The sequence below is a fragment of the Equus asinus genome, chromosome 9 (assembly GCF_041296235.1).
Source record: "Equus asinus isolate D_3611 breed Donkey chromosome 9, EquAss-T2T_v2, whole genome shotgun sequence".
Classification (NCBI taxonomy): domain Eukaryota; kingdom Metazoa; phylum Chordata; class Mammalia; order Perissodactyla; family Equidae; genus Equus; species Equus asinus.
The window spans coordinates 32,814,361-32,828,927 of NC_091798.1; the positions used below are offsets into that span (position 1 = coordinate 32,814,361).

Below are 14,567 nucleotides of genomic sequence, written 5' to 3' on the forward strand. Positions count from 1 at the left end.
CCACTCAAACCCTACAGGGTCTCCCGCTTCACTTTGAGGTAAAGGTCCAGTTATTCAACCGACAATTTAGGGCCCTGTCCCAGGTGGTCTCAATCTCACACCTGAGCCTTCTTTCTCTCCTCTTCTTAGTATTCACAAGCTGTCCTGTAGCCCGGGGTCCCAAAGCTGGCAGCCACAACACTCATCTGGGAGCTTTGTGAACATTCCTGGTTGTGAAATTGCGCCATAGTTTCACAAGGTGTTCTCATTGTGGGATATTGATTGAAAGGAACATGAGAACTCGCTGCATTAGTACTTATCAGCTTGTTGAGAATCCCCAGTTATCTGAAAGAAAAAATTTAAGCAAAATCAAATCTCCAGTTGAGCCTAAGGTGCTTCTAGTGTTGCCAAGTACCAAGGGTCTAGGTATGTGTATAGTCACCGTTCCCAAATCTCATTCTTCTCTTTCCTGTTTTGACTCTCCTTCCTTAGGAAGATTTCATGTCTCATCTCTAAGGGTTTCGGAGCACTGATCTTCCCTCCTCTCTTCCCCATACTTCTGGGTACATCAGATCAAACTGTCCCAAATCTCCTCCAAAGGGAATATCTACCAAGAATTCTTTGTGAGGCTTCTCACTAGTTACTTTACAGCCTCCAGGCAGAACAGAGGATACCTCAGTGCCTTATCTGCCAGGAGCCATCTCTCTTACTCCCAGAAAGTTCTTCAACAGGTCAATAAAGGAAACGTGTCACCTGGGTGGCAGTGGTTGGGAAGAAGAGGTGAACAAGCTTGGCACGGTCTGTGGAGGTGTCGGCCTCGCTCCCCACGGCCTTCTCTGTTTCAGGTAGGTCTGGCGGGGACCCTATGGAGGGAGCCCTGGTGAAGAGCATTGCTGTGAGGACAGCTGCAACTGAGTCCTTCCTGAAAGAACTGTTTGTATTTTCTGAGGAAAAACTGAGATTCCTGAGTGCATGTTTCCTTAAATGCAGCTAGGCTCCCTGTGGGCTGAGCCAAAGGCTTGGGAGTGCTCCTCTCCGATGTGCACAGAGGACTTGTCCTAGTGTTTCTCTCGAGTCTCTATGAGGCCTTCTGTTCACACGCATGTCTTGTTGATTCTGAGAGCTGGAGGAAGAAAAAAGGGGATAGTCCCCTATAATTAGGAATCTAGGGGAGTAGAGCCATTCCCTCACCCGTCAGAAACTTTCATCGGGAAACAGGCAATTTGTCCCTGTGCCATGTGTTACAAACAGTCCCATGGGTTTCTTCTACAGACTTGGCAAAATGTCTTTCTTCTCGTCATGGATGAAAGCTATATTCGTCATTGCCTTGCTATTTCCTCTGCATTCTGGTGAGTAAATTTTTCCGTCCTGGATGAAGCATTTCACATACCTTAGAAAATGCAGGAAACAACTGCTATGGTCTAGGAATGGAGGAGATTGTTCTGTTGGGTTTGTAATACATAAACTGGCAAAATGAAACAGGGCAGTTTTAAAAATACCCTTTTAAAAATTGCATCAGTGGATTTCTTTTTCTCCTTTTCCAATTTAGAGACATGGAGACAGAGAGGTGGGTTAGAATGAACAGTGGAACTTCACTTTTTCTCCACCTACAATGAAAGTTATCTGCCTGTCTTTAGAGCTGAAGAGGTTTTGGAGGTCAGATTCCAAGACTGCTGAGAGCAAAGTGTGGGGAGTAATGGTGTCTTCTGGCTCTTGGCTTCCTTGACAATCTGCTTTGTTGGTTGACAGCTCTGAGTAGAGTCCAGGCTTCGTGTGAGCAGAAAACTCATCCCTCCCTCTGCTGACACCTTACCTTCTTTAAAGCATAAGGCGGCCCATGAATTTCAGAGTAAAGTAGCTGTAAGGTATTGCATAGATCCCTGATCTTAGACCTGAGTCATGATTAATTAAGTAGTAATTAATTTCTTCATATCAAGTGACTTTATGCAAGGTATAATAAATGGCATTAAGCAAGGCATTGTCTTCTCTCACTAGGATGAATCATCTATAAAAATGCAAGAAAAAAATGAGGATTTTGTGATTTTTAATCAATGCATAAAACTTTTTCACAGAGTGAGGTTAATTGGGAACTATGTTTCCAGATTTTAAGTTATTTTGTGAACTTACTGTTCTGCTACCGCCCCAAACACTCACCTCATTACTTGCAGGGTCTGGAGTAGGTAATTTGCCCAGTTTCTTGCTACTAAAAGATGTGGATACTTTGCACCAGATATTGTGATAGTTTTCTCTTCTTCCTCTTAATTTCAATTTCCCTTTTCTGTTTTGCTTGCAGAAACTGCTCTTTCACCTTCACAATACATTCGAAGAATAGTAAGTTAATATCGATTAGTTTGGGAATTGAAAAATATAAAACTAGTCACTTTTTTATTTTGAAAGTTTTAACAGCAAATTTCATCAAACAAATTGTACAACAGAATGATCTTACAAAAAGTAAGAACAAGAAACAACAGAAAAAACTTTATTATTCTTAAACTGAGTTCAAGAAATAGAATCTTGCCAACCATATAAAATCATTTGGGGGCCAGCCCCATGGCACAGTGGTTAAGTTCCCTCACTCAGCTTTGGTGGCCCTGGGTTCTCTGCTTTGGATCCCAGGCGGTGACCCATGCACTGCTCATCAAGCCATGCTGTGGCAGGCATCCCACGTGTAAAGTAGAGGAGGATGTGAACGGATGTTAGCTCAGGGCCAATCTCCCTCAGCAAAAAGAGGATTGGCGGCGGATGTTAGCTCAGGCCTAATCTTCCTAAAAAAACCCACATCATTTGTCATTATAGACAAGGTCAAAATATCCCATTATGCAAAAATTCCACTATCAGGCATAAATCTTGCTATATACTAGCATTGAATATGGCTTAAGGGATGTTAAAAACAAGAAGAATAAAAAAAATTTTTCCACTTAAAAGTGGATATAGTAATAATATTCATACATTCATGGAATGGAATGTTACATAGAGATTAAATAAATGAACTATTGTTCTAAACACCTGAATAGATTAAGGTTATAAAGACGTTTAAAAAGCAGGTTTTGTATGAATGCACACAATCTTGTTCATTTATGTAAATTATGAACAACACCATGACTAAACAAATTACATGCATATCTATATGATTATATGCACATATCCACTCATATATATGAATAAGTGAATATGCAGTGATGATCTGAAATCAGAGCATCTAGTAGTGAAACTCTTGAGAAAGACAGTGGAATTACAGAAAATTCACTTTTAGGATTTCTTGTGGTATGAAATAATGGGAGAAATCTAACCCAGGTGCAGGAGACATGGGGGAAGAGTGGCTCAATTATCAAAACATGTCCTACCCTTTGTAGGTTTTTTGAAAATATGATTGAGTTTTTAAAAATATTTCAATAGTATTTTACGTCTCAGTTGTGGGTATCTTGATGTTTCTTTTAAAACCTCAATATACAGTGTATTTATTCCTTTTTGATGCATGACATTTTGTATTAAGAACAAACAACATTTTATTCAAATAGTTCATTATCTGGTAAATTTTATGTTGTCTCCTTATGTTTAGGCACCAGAGTGTGATGTGTATAAAGGTCGATTACATTTATGCACCAGAGAATGGAATCCAATCTGCGCAACCAATGGCCAAACTTATTCCAATCCATGCGTCTTCTGCAGTGAAAAGATGTAAGGATGCAAAATTAAATATTGGCTCCTCCAAAATAATGAAAAAACATCACAAAACGATAGGGAAATCCATACTTCTGGTAGTGTAGGCACAGTATATATGGAAAATTACTATCTTTGTAAAAGCCACAGAAACACACTTGTACCTAACGCTTAAGTTCTCGTTTCTAGAAGTAATTTTGTATTTGACCTCTCATAATAACTGTATGAGATATTCCTCAAATGTATAAGCCAATTAATTTAAGTTAATTATTATGACTTATGAATGGCAATCTAATGACCAATAAAAATTAATTCAGAAGTCCAGATGCTAAATGATAACCTCCGTGATGTAGCTGCAAGCTACAGGGAGCATGACTGAACAAAAAACCTTGCTGACTACAGAACTCTGAAATCCATCACAATAGGCCCATTCATGCTGGAAGGGACTCCTCTGCTGGTCCACTTGGGCTCCTGAACTCCATGACAGACTCCTAACCTTCCTGAGAGAGCAGGGCATTCTAGGACACTTCCACCTGACCTCCCTTCCTGTATCCTTCACTCTAAAGGAGTCTGCAGTCTACACTTTTGGCCAACCTTTCTGCCAGCCGATTTTCTCTCACAGGTGTTTCCTCTCATTTAATCCTCTACTTGGCTTTTACTTCTAGAGGACCTCTAAGACAATCTCTAATCCTTTCTTCTCTCAGGTCTGGGAGGGTTTCAAGACCGAGTCAAGACTGAGCATGCAGGGAGAGTCATGGAGCCCAAGTCCGGGGAGGACGTGTGCAGGCTTGGGGAGCAGGCAGGGCCCAGCTGCTTGTGGCCGTGGAATACAGCCTCTCTTCTTCTATGTTCAAATCCTCCTCATTGAGAAGCTCTTAGTGCAATACAGAGGCAATTTTAAATGTTCTTTTAATAATTTCTTTTTCTTTTCTGTCATTTTCATTCCTTACAGAGATTTTGATGGAAAATTTGATTTTGTTCGTTATGGTGAATGCTGACTCTGCCAGAGCTACACATTTCTATGCCTTTTATTGAAATCCTATTTTATTGTGGATTCTACAAGCAACTAAGGTCTTCTCAATCAGAGCTTTAAATTCTCAGATGACCAGACAAAGCCTGCTGTGGTATACCAGATGGAATATAGGATGTTGAAAAATTTTTCTAATTCTAAGAATCTGTGATTGAAAGATTTTTATCCTCTATGTTGAATTATCAGTGGCAGTTGAAAAACCATCTTAATTGTATCTGATAATATAAAGCCTAATGTAACTTATAATCATAAATATTTCGATCAATAAAAGTTAAATAATATTATCTTTGTTAAAATACCATTTCTTTCTTTGGTTGGTTCATGAGTTAAAATACACGAATACTTTTGGTAAATATAATTAAAGAAATATTTTCAAAGGTGAACACATAATACATTACTTCGATGTTTATTAACAGTACAGACACTTGGGCTCTTCTTTATCCTAAAGAATCAAAACCTCTGGGAGAGAGATCTGGGAGCTCAACTTCTAACAAGTACTCTAGGTCAATCTATGATCCCAAATGTTAGGCAATACGGACTTCAGTTCTAAAATATAGGACATGTGTATAATTGAATGAATTTCAGAGCCCATCCAATGATATTGTAAGGCATCTGTGGTTTGGGAGAAAAAGTTATATTACTCTCTTTATCTCTCACAAATCAGTCCAAAGATAGGTTGGATGTCAGGCAACCCTGCCTTCATCAATCTAGGATTCTCATTAGCAGTCCAAGTCCTATGCTTCTCCATTTCTCTCCATCTCTCAGTCAACAAGAAACCAGCTTTATTTCCTTGGCCAAATGCTCATTTAAAGCTTGATTGTCATGGCAGTAATGTAGATTGACTACTGGAAGAGAAGTATCAATCTGCTACATATGCAATATCAGGCCTGCTCTTCTTTTCACTAAACACCTTCTCCTCTAAAAGGGTGATCTATTTGGAAGATACTTATTTATTTAAATTCCTTATTATTAATTCTCAATGAAAGCATTCATTAGAATGTACATTTTTAGAGCCACATGGTAAAAATGCATTCACTTTCATGCCCATTTTCATTACAGAGAACCGATACAAAAAACATTATTCAGTGAAGGCTGACAAACTCATACATGTATTCTCCTTACTACATAAAATTTATTTTAATTTTCTTTTTACTTTTATGCATCATTTTATTAACAAAAATTCCTATTATGCTTTGAGGCCTGTATACTCACAGGGAAAACTGGTCAGCAAAAGGAAATGTCGTAACTGTCCTCTAGGCATGATCAGTGTACTGGGGGAAGTTCGTATCCATTCGTGAATAGGGATCCGCCTCACTTGCACGACTATTTCCACACAAGCTTTGTGAGTCAGCCTCCCACATCCCACATGTTATGGAACTTAGTTCTTAGAAGAATCTTGTTGGATAGACATCAGCTCCAAATGTCAGCTATAATGAAAGTGAGACACAGGAAAGTTGACAATATTTAAAATCTGACATTTGATAAGAAAAAGAGTCTTTTTAATTGAGCTAAAATCGATAAAACAAAATTTGTCATTTTAAAGCACACAATCATGCATTTCTTGGTATATATTTCTTCACAATCTTGTACAACCATCACCACTATCTAATTTCAGAACATTTCCATCATCTCTCCTATTCCAAAAGCAAAAATCAAACAAAACACCACTATTTCCCAATTCCCCATCAATCCCTGGCCACCACTAAACTACATCTTTCCTCTGTGGATTTGCCTCTTCTGGGAATTTCATGTCAATGGAATCATACAGTACGTGTCTGTCTTTCACATGAAAGGAAAAAGATAGATAGATAGATAGGTATAGATCTATATCTATGGTTTGTGGTCTTTTGTGAATGACTTCTTTCACTTAGCACAGGGTTTTGAAGGTTCATCCATTTTGTAGCACGTTCAGTACTTCTTTCCTTTTTACAACTGAGTAATATTCCATCGTATGGATATCCCACCTTTTGTTTATCCGTTTATCATCTGATAAACATTTAGATTCCATCTACTTACTGGCTATTATGAATAATGCAGCTGTTATTCTCGTACCAGTTTATGCGTGACCATATATTTTCATTTCTCATGGATAAATACCTAGTAGTGGAATTTTGTATGGTAACTCTATCTTTCACTTTTTTTTGAGGAAATGACAAACTGCTTTCCACGGTAGGTGTACCATCTTACATTTCCACCAGGATTGTCTGAGGGTTCCAATTTCTCCATATTCCCACCCAAATTCACAAGTTTTCATTTAAAAAACAAATATTCACCCTAGTGGGTGTGAGCTAGTACTCCATAGTGGTTTGATTTGCATTCCCCTTACGATTAACAAATTTTCACCTCTTTTCGTGTGCTTCTTGGCCATTTCTAATATTTTCTTTTCAGAAATGTCTATTCAAATCCTTTGCTCATTTTTTAATTATGTTGTTTGTGTTTGTTGTTTTGAGTTGCAGTGTTCTTTATATAATCTGGATCCTTGGCACTTATTAGACTTCTGACTTTCAAATGTTCTCTCCCACTTTTAGGTTGCCTGTTTCACTTTCTTGATAGTGTTCTTTGACGCAAAAAATCTTTTAAATGTAATGAACTCCAACGTAATGTATTTTTTTTCTTTGTTGCTGTCGTTTTGGAGTTATCTATAATAAATTGCTGCCTAATTCACACTTAGGAAGATTTACACATAGGTTTCCTTCTAACAGTGTGATAGTGTTAGTATTTCCATTTAAATCTTTGATACATTTGAGAATATTTCTACATGGTGAGAATTATGGGTACAAAGTTATGCTTTTTCATGTGGCTATCCATTTGTCACAGTGCCATTTGTGAAAAGACTAGTTTATGGCCCTTTAATTTTCTTGGAATTCTTGTGAAAAATCAATGGGTTAATCAAGACAGTGTAGTATTAGCAAAAAAATAGTCAAATAGACGAATGAAACAGAATAGAGAGCCCAAAAGTAGACCTCCATCAATATAGCTGACTGTTCTGAAGCAGCAAAGCTATACAATGGAGCAAAGAGAGTTTCCTCAACTAATGGTACTGGAACAACTGAACATCTACAGGCAAAAAAGTTAATCGAGACACAGACTTTACACCCCTCACAAAAATTAACTCAAAATTGATCATAGGCTTAAATGTAAAATGCAAAGCTATGAAGCTCCTAGAAGACAACATAGGAGAAAACCTAGATGACCTTGGGCATGGTGATGGCTTTTTAGAGACAAAACCAAAGCCTTGTTCCATGAAAGAAACGGTTGATAAAATAGATTCACTAAAATTAAACCCTTCTGTTCTGTGAAAGACTATATCAAGAGAATGAGAAGACAAGCCCCAGACTGGGAGAAACATTTGCAAAAGACACTGATAAAGGAAACGTATCCGAGATATACAAAAAACTCTTAAAACTCAACAATAAGAAAAGAAATTACCTGATACAAAATGGGCCAAATACCTTGACAGACGCTTCCCCAAAGAAGATATACAGATGGCAAGAAACATATGAAAAGATACTCCAAATAGTATGTCAGCAGGGAAATTCAAATTAAGAAAACAATAACATAATTCTGGCCAGGTGGCTTGGTGGTTAAGTTCTCATGCTCCACCTCTGTGGCCTTAGGTTCATGGGTTCGAATCCTGGGCACAGACCCATACACCTCTCATCAAGCCACACTGTGACAGCATCCCACATACAAAAAATAGAGAGAGATTGCCACAGATGTTAGCTCAGGGACAATCTTCCTCAAGCAAAAACAGGAAGATTGGCAACAGATGTTAGCTCAGGGCCAATCATCCTCACCAAAAACGAAACAAAACAAAAAAACAAGTATGAGATACCACTACAGACCGATTAGAATGGCTAAAATCTGGAACACTAACCACACCAAATGCTGGAGAGGATGAGGAGCAACAAGAACTCTCATACACTGCTGATGGAAATGCAAAATGGTACAGCTGCTTTGGAAGACAGTTTGGTGGTTTCTTGCAAAACTAAACATATGCCTATCATATGATCCAGCAAATGTGCTCCTTGTTATTTATCCAATGGAGTAGAAAATTTATGTCCACACAAAAACCTTTGTTAATGCAGTAGCTTTATTGATAATTGCCAGAACTTGGAAGTAACCAAGATGTCCTTCAGTAGGTGAATGGTTAAAATGTGGTATGTCCAACAATGTAATATTATTCAGCAATAAAAAGAAATGAGCTATCAAGCCATAAAAAGACAAGGAGGAAACTGCAGTGCATAGTACTATGTGAAAGAAGCCTATCTGAAAAGGCAATAAACTGTATGATTCCAAGTGTCCGTCATTCTGGAAAAGGCAAAATTATGGAGACAAATGAAAATATCAGTGGTTTCCAGGGGTTGGGTGGGGGCAGGGGAAGCAACATGAATAGGCAAAGCATAGGGACTTTTAGGGCCGTGAAAATACTCTGTATGATATTACAATGATGGATATATTTCATTTAACTTTTGTCCATACCTATAGCATGTACAACATCAAAAGTGCATTGTAGGGTAAACTATGGACTTCAGATGATTATGATGTGTCAATGTAGGTTCATCTTTTGTAAAAAAAAAAATGTAGAGTTCTGGTGAGTGATGTTATTAACAGGGGAAACTATGCATGCATGGAGCAGGAAGTATGGGAAATCTCTGTACCACCTCAATCCTGTGGTACATCTAAAACTACACTAAAAAGTTTGTCTTAAAAAGTAAATTGAACATATATGTATGAGCTTACTTTGACTTTTTATTCCATTCTATTGTTCTATTTGTCTATCCTCATGCCGGTACCACACTGTTTTTTAATCTCTATAGCTTTGTAGTCTGTGTTAAAATCTGAATATGTGAATCCTCCTACTTTGTTAGTCTCTTTCTAGAATGTTTTGGCTACATAGGGTCCCTTGCATCCCATTATGAATTTTAGTATTAGATTGTGAATGTCAGCAAAAAAGGCAGTGAGAATTCTGATCAGATTACATTGAATATATAAATTGCTTTAGGAATTATTGCTGTCTTACCAATATTAAATCTTCCAAACTGTGAACAAAGGGGGTGTTTCCAGTATTTTAAGTCTTCAATTTCTTTTAGCATTGTTTTTTGATTTTTCAGTGTACAAGTCTTTCATTTCCTTGGTTAAAATTTGTTCCTAAATATTTCAGTCTCTTTGATGCTATGGTAAATGGAATTGTTTTCTTAATTTTTTTTTATTGTTAATTGCTAGGGTATAGAAGTACAATGGATTTTTAAAGTATTGATTTTGTTTAAATACTAATTTTGCTGAATCCATTTATTTGCTCTAATAGGTCTTAAAATTATTTTTTATTGTGGTGAAAAATGCATAACATAAAATGCATTATCTTAACCATTTCCAACTGTACAGTTCAGTAATGCCAAATATATTCATACTGTTGTACAACCAATCTCCAGAAATTTTTCATCCTGTAAAACTTCAATTCTTGTACCATTAAAGAGCAACTGCACCTTTCCCCTTTTCCCAAATCCCAGGAAAACACCATTGTATTTTCTGTCTCTACAAATTTGACTACCCTAGGTACTTCATAAGAATGGAGTCATACAATATTTGTCTTTTTGTCAGTGGCTTATTTTGCTTAGGATAATATCTTCAAGTCCATCCATGTTATGGCATGTGTCAGAATTTCCTTCCTTTTTAAGGCTTAAAAATACTACATTGTATGCATATATCACATTTTATTTATTGATTCATCCATCGACGGACACTTGGATCATGTCCAACTCTTGGCTATTGAGAATAGTGCTATGAACATGGGTGTGTAAATATCTCTTTAACATCTTCATTTCAATATTTTTGGAAATACACTCAGAAGTGGAATTGCTGGATGATGTGGTAATTCTATTTTAAATTTTTTGAGGAACCAACATATTGTGTTCCATAGTGGCTGTACCATTTTGCATTCCCACCAGCAATACAAGAGTTCCAATTTTTCCACATCCTTACCAACACTTATTATTATCTTTTTCTTTTTTTTATTGTAGTGACCTTAGTGGGCATGAGGTATAGGTACAAATTTATTGTTTTGCATTTCCCTAATGCTTAGTGATGTTGAACATCTTTTCATACACTTCTTGGTGATTTGTATATCTTCTTTGGAGAAATGTCTGCTCCTATCTTTTGCCCATTTTTTAGTTGTTCTTTTTTAAAATTGTGTTTTAGGAGTTGTTTCTTTATTCTGGATGTTAACACCTTATCAGATATGATTTTCAAATATTTTCTCCCATTCTGTGGGTTTCCTTTTCATTCTGTTAGTTGTTCCTTTGGTGCACAGAATTTTTTCATTTTGATATAGTTCAATTTACTTATTTTTTCTTTTGATGCCTCTGCATTTGGTGTCATATTTGAGAAATCATTGCCAAATAATTCAAATCAACTTGTTTGTTCTTGGATTTAAAGTTAGCCTCTTGTAGATAGAATATAGTTGTTTCCCTTTTTTTGGATTCGTTCTGCCAATCTTTGTCTTTTGATTGGGGAGTTTAATCTACATACATTTAAAATGATTACTAATAGTGAAGGCATTATTGTTGCCGTTTATAATTTGTTTTCTCGATGTCTTATAGCTCTTATGTCTCTCATTTCCTCCCTTACTGCCTTGCTTTGTGTTTAGTTGTGTTTTTGTAGTGATACATTTCAATTCCATTCTCATTTCCTTTTGTGTATACTCTACAGAAATACAGATATTTTCTTTGTTGTTACCATGGGGATTATATATGACATACTGCAGTTATAACAAATATATACTATTGTTATAACGATTTATTTTAAGCTGATAACAACTTAACTTCAACTGCATACAAAAGCTGTACTTCACTTCAGCTCTGCCCCTTCACTTTATGTTACTGATGTCACAAACTATATCTTTTTATATTGTCTACTAATTAACATATATTTAAAGTTACTCTTTATGCTCTAGCCTTTTGAATCCTATAGGAGAATAAAAAATGGATTTATGAACCCAAATTACAATAATACGCGATTTTATAATTGCACACGTATTTACATTTACTGGAGAAATTTTTTGGTCGGAGGATAACACTGATTTATGACATTATATAAATTTCAGGTGTACATCATTGTCTTTCCATTTCTGTGTTGACTACACCTTGTTCACCACCTAAAGACTAATTACCATCCATCACAGTACACCTGTGTCCTATAACCCCTTTCACCTTCCTCCCTCCCACCTTCCCCTCTGGTAACCACCAATCTAATCTCTGTGTCTACGTGCTTGTTTGTTGTTGTTTTCATCTTCTACTTATGAGTGAAATCACATAGTATCTGACTTTCTCCTTCTGACTTATTTTGCTTAGCTTAATACCCTCAAGGTCCACCCATGTTGTCACAAATGACAGATCTCATCTTTTTTTTTAATAACTGAGTAGTATTCCATGTGTATATATGCTACATCTTCTTTGTCAATTCATCCATTTATGGGCACTTAGGTTGTTTCCAAGTCTTGGAAATTGTGAATACTGCTGCAATGAACATGGGGGTGCAAATATCCTTACACATTTGTATTTTTTGTGTTCTTTGGATGAGTACCCAGAAACAAAATTGCTGGATCATATAGTAGTTCTATTCTTAATTTTTTGAGGAATCTTCATACTGTTTTCCATAGTGGTTACACTAGTTTATGCTCCCACCAGCAGTGTATGAGAGTTCCCTTTTCTCCACATCCTCTCCAACACTTGTTACTTCTTGTCTTGCCATTCTGATGGGCATGAAGTGATATCTCGTTGTAGTTTTAACTTGCATTTCCCTAATAACTTGTGATGTTGAACATCTTTTTATGTGCCTCTTGGCCATCTGTATATCTTCTTTGGAAAAATGGCTGTTCAGATCGTTTGCCCATTTTTTAATTGAATTGTTTGTTCCTTTGTGTTGAGTTGTGAGTTTTTTATATATTTTGCATATTAACCTCTTATCAGATATATGGTTTGCAAATATCTTCTCCCAATTGTTAAGCTGTCTTTTCATTTTGTTGATGATTTCCTTTGTTGTGCAGAACCTTTTTAGTTTTATGTAGTCCCATTTGTTTATTTTTTCTTTTGTTTTCCCTGCCTGAGTAGGCATGCTATTTGAAAATATGCTAAGACCAATGTTGAAGAGCATACAGCTTATGTTTTCCTCTAGGAGTGCTTTGGTTTCAGATCTTACATTCAAGTTTTTAATCCATTTTGCATTGATTTTTGTGCATGGTGTAAGATAATGGTCTACTTTCATTCTTTTGCATGTGGTTGTCCAGTTTTCCCAACACCATTTATCGAAGAGACTTTCCTTTCTCCATTGTATGTTCTTGGCTCCTTCATCAAAAATTAGAGAGTCCATAGATGTGTGGGTTTATTTCTAGGTTCTCAATTCTATTCCATTGATCTGTGTGTCTGTTTTTGTGCCAGTGCCATGCTGTTTTGATTACTAAACCTTGGGAGTATATTTTGAATTCAGGTAGTGTGATACCTCCAACTTTGTTCTTTTTTCTCAGGATTGCTTTGGCTCTTTGGGGTCTTTTGTTGTTCTATATAAATTTTAGGACTCTTTGCTATATTTTGTGAAAAATGTCATTGGGACTTTGACAGGATTGCATTGAATCTGTAGATTGCTTTAGGAAGTATGGACATTTTAACTATGTTAATTCTTCCAATCCAAGAACATGGAATATCTTTCCATTTCTTGCGTCTTCTTCAATTTCTTTCAACAATGTTTTATAGTTTTCAATGTGCAAGTCTTTCATCTCTTTGGGTAAGTTTATTCCTAGGTATTTTATTCTTTTTGTTGCTATTGTAAATGGGTTATATTCTTAATTTCTCTTTCTGCTACTTTGTTATTAGTGTATAGAAATGCAACTGATTTTTGTATGTTGATTTTGTATCCTGCAACTTTACTGTATTCATTCATTATGTCTAATAGCTTTTTGGTGGATTCTTTAGGATTTTAAATGTACAAAATCATCTCATCTGCAAATGGTAATAGTTTTACTTCTTCCTTTACAATTTGGATCCCTTTTGTTTTTTCCTTGCCTAATTGCTCTGGCTAGGACTTCCAATACTATGTTAAACAAGAGCAGCAAAAGTGGCCATCCTTGTCTGGTTCCAGTTCCTAAAAGGATAGCTTTCAGTTTTTCACTGTTGAGTATGATATTATCTGTGGGTTTGTCATATATGGCTTTTATTATGTTGAGGTAATTTCCTTCTGTATCCATTTTATTCAGAGTTTTTATCATAAACGGATGCAGTATCTTGTCAAATGCTTTCTCTGCATCTATTGAGATGATCATGTGATTTTTATTCTTCATTTTGTTAATGTTTTTTATCACATTGATTAATTTGTACATGTTGAACCATTCTTGGAATAAACCCCACTTCATCATGGTGTATGATCTTTTAAATGTATTCTTGTATTCAATTTTCCAGTATTTTGTTAAGGATTTTTGCATCTATGTTCATCAATGATATTGGCTTGTAATTTTCATTTTTTGTGTCGTCCTTGTCTGGTTTTGGTATCAGGATAATGTTGGCCTTATAGAATGAGTTAGGAAGCTTCCCCTCTTCCCCAATATTTTGGAAAAGTTTGAGAAGGACAGATATTAAAAGTCTTCTCTGAGTGTTTAGTAAAATTCACCAGGGAAGCCCTCTGGTCCAGAACTTTTGTTTTTTGATTACTGTTTCAATCTCCTTACTTGTGATTGGTCTACTCAGATTCTCTGTTTCTTCTTGACTCAGTTTTGGAAGATCTTATGATTCCAAGAATTGATTCATGTCTTCTAGATTAGCCAATTTGTTAGCATACAGCTTTTTGTAGCATTCTCTTATAAATTTTTGTCTTTATCTTTTTTAGAAGGTATGCTTTTGTGGCCAGCCCA

The 14,567-nt window shown here is 36.2% G+C and overlaps 1 protein-coding gene across 1 annotated transcript; it reads left to right on the forward strand.

Annotated features, from left to right (window-relative positions):
• The first annotated feature begins 705 nt into the window (after nucleotides 1–705).
• On the forward strand, nucleotides 706–4,961 carry LOC106839832 (sperm-associated acrosin inhibitor-like). Its single transcript, XM_044781209.2, has 5 exons — nucleotides 706–824; nucleotides 1,252–1,328; nucleotides 2,273–2,310; nucleotides 3,539–3,657; nucleotides 4,592–4,961. The coding sequence occupies exons 2-5, from the start codon at nucleotides 1,262–1,264 to the stop codon at nucleotides 4,635–4,637; spliced, it is 270 nt and encodes an 89-aa protein (XP_044637144.2). The 5' UTR covers nucleotides 706–824; nucleotides 1,252–1,261; the 3' UTR covers nucleotides 4,638–4,961.
• Nucleotides 4,962–14,567: the final 9,606 nt, after the last annotated feature.

Coding starts and splice junctions, on each gene's coding strand:
- LOC106839832 (XM_044781209.2), top strand. CDS start 1,262: ATGTCTTTCTTCTCGTCATGGATGAAAGCTATATTCGTCATTGCCTTG. Junction 1,329..2,272: donor GCTATTTCCTCTGCATTCTG/GTGAGTAAATTT, acceptor TTTTGCTTGCAG/AAACTGCTCTTTCACCTTCA. Junction 2,311..3,538: donor CACAATACATTCGAAGAATA/GTAAGTTAATAT, acceptor CCTTATGTTTAG/GCACCAGAGTGTGATGTGTA.